A 5,193-nucleotide genomic window follows, 5' to 3' on the forward strand; every position below is an offset into this window, starting at 1 on the left:
AAGCACCTCTAGTGCTGTACCTGTTTGTTGAAACATCTCAGTGAATATTCTATTAATTTCTGGAGTCTTGTTTTTCTCCAATTCCTTCAGTGCAGTTTGGATTTCTTCCTTCAGTACCATTGGTTCTTTATCATATGCTATCTCCTGAAATGGTTGAATATTGACCAATTCTTCTTGGTACAATCACTCTTGAGTATTCCTTCCTTTCTCTTTTGATGCTTCCTGCACTGTTCAATATTTTGACCATAGAATTCTTCAATATTGCAAGTTGAAGTTTGAAATTTTTCTTTATTCTTTCAGCTTGAGAAATGTTGAGTGTGTTCTTCCCCTCTCATTTTCTAATTCTAGATGTCTGTACATTTCATTATAACATTTTAGTTTGTCTTCTCAATCCACACTTTGAAATTTCATTCAGCTCTTTTATTTCATCATTTTTTCCATTCACTTTAGTTACTCTGAACTTAGAGCAAGTTTCAGAGTTTCTTCTGATATTCATTTTTATCTTTTCTTCCTTTCCTGTCTTTTTTAATGACCTTTTGTTTTTCTTCATGTATGAAGTTTTTGATGTTATCTCACAACTCTTCTGATCATTGGTAACTAGTGTTCAAGGTCTCAAATCTATTCCTCGGATGGTCTCAAATCTATTCCTCGGTTAGTCTCTAAATTCAGGTGCAATATACTCAAGTTCATATTTTAGCATGACTCCAAATGAGAACGAAGAGTTTCAAATATTCATTAATAGTAGGAATGTGAAATGTATGAAGTATGAATCTAAGAAAGTTGGAAGTTGTCAAAGAGGTAATGGAGCACATAAAGATTGACATCCTTGGCATTAGTGAGCTGAAATGGATGGGAATTAGCTATTTTGAATCAGATAAGCATATGTTTTACTATGTCTGGAATGCCAAATGAAGAGGAATGATGTTGAATTTATATCTCAAAAAGAACATTTGAAGATCTATCTTGAAGTAAAATGCTGTTAGTGATAGGATAATAACCATATGCTTACAAGGAAGATCAGTTAATACTATTATTATTCAAATTTACACATCAACTACTAAAACCAAAGATGAAGAAATTGCAGATTTTTATCAGCTTCTACAGTCTGAAATTGACCAAACATGGAATCAAGATGTATGGATAAAAACAAGTGATTGGAATGCAAAAGTTGGAAACAAAGAAGCATTAGTAGTTTGAAAATATGGCCCTGGTGCTAGACTAGAGACCACATGATAGAATTTCTCAATGCCAACAACTTACTCATTCCAAATACCTTTTTTCAATGACATAAACAGAGACTATACATGTAGAACTCTCCAGATGAAATACACAGGAATCAAATAGACTACATCTGTGAATGAGGCAATGGAGAAGTTCAATATCATCAGTCAAAACAAGGCCAGGAGCTGACTGTGAAATAGACCATCAATTGGTCATATGCAAGTTCAAGTTGAAACTGAAGAAAATTAAAACAAGTCCATGAGAGCAATAATATGGACTTGATTATATCCCACATAATTATATCTCACCCATGGTTTTAGAAGGTGTGTAAAACAAATCAAAAGAACAGTCCATGCTTCCTGATCTGCAGTAAATATTCACACCATCTTTGTACTTAGTTAAATCTCTACTCAATCATGGATCCATATTATGTATGTCTTAGGCTTTTACACCCTAATATTTATCGATCTGTTTCTAAAGCAAGGGAGATGTCCCTAATGTTTAAGCTTATAGTGAAATGTAGAAAATAGACAATGCAGGTGATGATCCATACATATGGAAGCAATATGAATGCATTTTGAATCATATTATATTTGCAATACATTTATTGAAAGAAAATTAAATTATTTTTCATGAAAGTGAAATTATTATCTCCAATAAAGGATCAAAAAAAAAAAAAAAAAAAAGAAGATGGCCTTGATGAAGTAAGACTATGATAAAATGTAGGGTGTCCTGGTGGTTGAGCAAGAGGAAATTTTGTGATTTGTTCATAGCTGGAAGAGGTTTAAAGGAACTTGTGTAGGAAGTGTGATGAATACAATACAAATCTTGTTTTTAATCACATTTGTTTGGAGGATACCAATTAAAGAAGCACTGTTGTAGGAGGGAATTAGAAAAATTTGGTGTCAGTCATTCTTTTACAGAGTTGTGAACATTGCTGCTTGTTCTGGCCACTGAACACATGACATTTGGTAAGAATAAAGAAGGGATACAATGGCTCTACTTGAAATTTCAGAAGACAGTACTTACTAATAGGATAAATTTCCATACACATCAGGATGGTTAATGATGAGATATAGGACATCTTTCCTTGGAGATTTTGGACACTCATTTAGAAGCATAGAAGTTTCAGTACTTATTGTAAGTTTGCACGTGGCTTTCCAAGAGGCAGGATTTTTATGACTTTTACACTTTTGAGGATTTTATCCTTCCCTGAGATTGTAGGATCTTCTTCAGTGCCTGCTTCACATCCTTGTTTCTCAATGTGTAGATGAGTGGATTCAACAGAGGAGTGATAACACAATAGAAGAAGGACATGAATTTGGCTTGGGATCTGTTGGCTAGGGGTTGGAGGTACATGTAGATGGATGGTCCATAGAACATCACGATGACAACCAAGTGGGAGCTGCAAGTGCTGAAAACTTTGCACCTTCCTTCAGCTGAAGATAACTTCAGCACTGCCCTGACAATGTAGGTATAGGAAATCAATACAAAAAATGGAGCCACAAGTACAAAAGGGATGGCTCCCATGGCTAAAGACAAGTCATTAGCAGTGGTGTCTTCACAGGCCAGCTTGATCAGAACAGGCATCTCACAGAAGAAGTGGTCTAGGGTGTGGTGATCACAACATTGAAGTTGGAGGGTGAGGGTAGCTTGGAGTAGAGAATTGGCTAAGCCACTGGACCAGGCTGCAGCTGCCAGCTGCACACACAGCTGGGGACACATGATGAGGGTATACTGGAGTGGCTGGCAGATAGCTACATAACGATCAAAGGCCATCACTGCCAGCAGGGCACATTCAGTGCATCCTGTCCAGTGGAAAAGGTAGGCCTGTGTGATGCAGCCCCAGTAAGCAATTGTCTTTTTTGGTCCCCAGAGGTTGGATAGCAGCTGGGGCACAATGGTGGTGGTGGCACAGAGGTCCAGTACAGAAAGATTGTCTAGGAAGAAGTACATAGGAGTCTGGAGTCTGGGATCCATCAGAGTGATAAGGATGATGAAGCTGTTTCCTATCAGTGTCAGGATGTATATCACTAGCACCACCCCAAAGAGGTGTATCTCAAGCCATGGATGATCTGAGAAGCCCAACAAGACAAATACATTTGGGAAACTCATATTTTCTCCTTCCATGATCTGTCTTATGTCTAGCTGCAATGAAAGATATAAGGTGTAGATGACAAGCCTGATTTTTTTGTTTCAATCATCCCATATCAACTTCCCAAACCTTCAATGTGTTGGCATGATAATTCTCAAAATCATTACAATAAGTTTCAAAAGTAGGAGACAGATTTATATAAACTCTGCCCTAGGTGTTGTCATTGGACTAGGGCTAGATCTGGGCTATTCTAGATATGAAGAGATCCTCTATATGGATCCCAGTCATTTAAAAATCTGTTTCATATGAAGCCCTGCATGTCTCTTTTTCTTATTTATATCTCTCCCTCTTTCCTGTCTCCTTCTCCTTTATCTACCTGGCTTCTTAAATCTGTTTGCCAAATCATGGATTGTTAAGCATGGAGGATATGGAATGTTTTCTTTCATTTAGGGCTCCATGTCTTTATACTTGATGAAGTAATTTAAATTCTCTTTCAATTTCCTCTTTTACAAATTAAGGATAAAGAGGCCTTATTTTATATAAACCCACCAGCCACTCCTTGAAAGGAAGGTTGGGCAATCTACTTCCATAGTGATACCGCCTCAGAAACCCAAGGACGGGTCGCTATGAGTCAGATAGAATCCTTGGCAGTGGTTACATTTTTTGATCTAATATAAATTTGTAAGATTATTTTGAAGTTTTAAATTAACTGAATACCTATCTATCTATATGTCATGTATCACATGATGAGCTCTCTGTGTTAAGAAATACCCAATCAAATCAAACCTGTTACTATTGAGTAGATTCTGGGTCGTAGAATCCTTGTAGGACAGGTTAGAACTGCCCCATAGGGTTTCCAAGCCTATAAATTTTTTTTGGAAACAGAATACCACATCTTTCTGTTGCAAGAGAATGGTGGGTTTGAACCTCTAACCTTTTGGTTAGCAGCTGAATGCTTAACCACTGCCACCAGGCTCCCATATGTTAGCTACTGTTATCTATATTTAATCAAACTCTACCTAGTTATTCCTCTCTCTCTCTCTCCTTCATTCTCTCCTCTCCTCTTTCTCTTCATTCCATTCACTCATAAAAATATATTGCCCTCATATCATAATGAAAGTCATGGAGTTCTTTGCATCTGGCACATCTCTGTTAAAAAGAGTTAAGAGAAACGTTACTCAATGTTTCCTTTCAGTCCTGGTTGTTGTTGTTGTTGTTGTTATGTGCCGTCGAGTCGGCCCCGACTCATAACGACCCCTCCTTGGGTTTCCGAGGCAGTATCACTACGGATAGGTGAAGGATATTTCTATGCTCACATGGAGGTTGTCAGGGCTATTACAGCAATGTGAAGATATCTGTGGAAAAGAGACCAGCAAATGTTAGACTATTTTATGCAGTCTTGTCCTATTTGTATTTCATGTAACTCCCATCTTCCTGGTATTCAATGCTGCGTTTTTCTCCTTACTCATTTATTTTATTCTTTTATCTCTTTCTCAGTTATTTCACTGCCCTTTGCCTTTTTTTCCCATATTTTATTTTCCTGAGTGTTTCTTCATATTCTTGAAATAGTATTATTTCTTATGTGTATGCTCTGGATTTTCAAGATGTATAAATTTCAAATCTTAAATTTCCTACCTTGTACAGGAGATTTCTTTCTTAGTTCCTTCCTCATCAATATAAGAAACTTGTTGTTGTTGTTATGTGCTGTCAAGTCGGACCCGACTCATAGCAACCCCTCTTTGGGTTTCCGAGGCAGTATCACTACAAAAGTAGATTGCCCCATCTTCTGAAATTTAACTCACCACCACTTAATGAGCTTTTTCTGCTTAGTAAAATTATCATTTTCCTACCATTCCATTTGGAATTATCTCCTGAAT

The 5,193-nt window shown here is 37.0% G+C and overlaps 1 protein-coding gene across 1 annotated transcript; it reads right to left on the reverse strand.

The window, feature by feature from the left end:
- Nucleotides 1–2,406: 2,406 nt before the first annotated feature.
- On the reverse strand, nt 2,407–3,357 carry LOC103209044 (olfactory receptor 2G3-like). Its single transcript, XM_007954812.2, has one exon. The coding sequence runs from the start codon at nt 3,349–3,351 to the stop codon at nt 2,407–2,409; it is 945 nt and encodes a 314-aa protein (XP_007953003.1). The 5' UTR covers nt 3,352–3,357.
- Between the last annotated feature and the right edge of the window lie 1,836 nt (nt 3,358–5,193).

Source organism: Orycteropus afer, unplaced genomic scaffold (assembly GCF_000298275.1).
Source record: "Orycteropus afer afer isolate SDZICR_OR568_19922 unplaced genomic scaffold, OryAfe1.0 scaffold00474, whole genome shotgun sequence".
NCBI lineage: Eukaryota > Metazoa > Chordata > Mammalia > Tubulidentata > Orycteropodidae > Orycteropus > Orycteropus afer.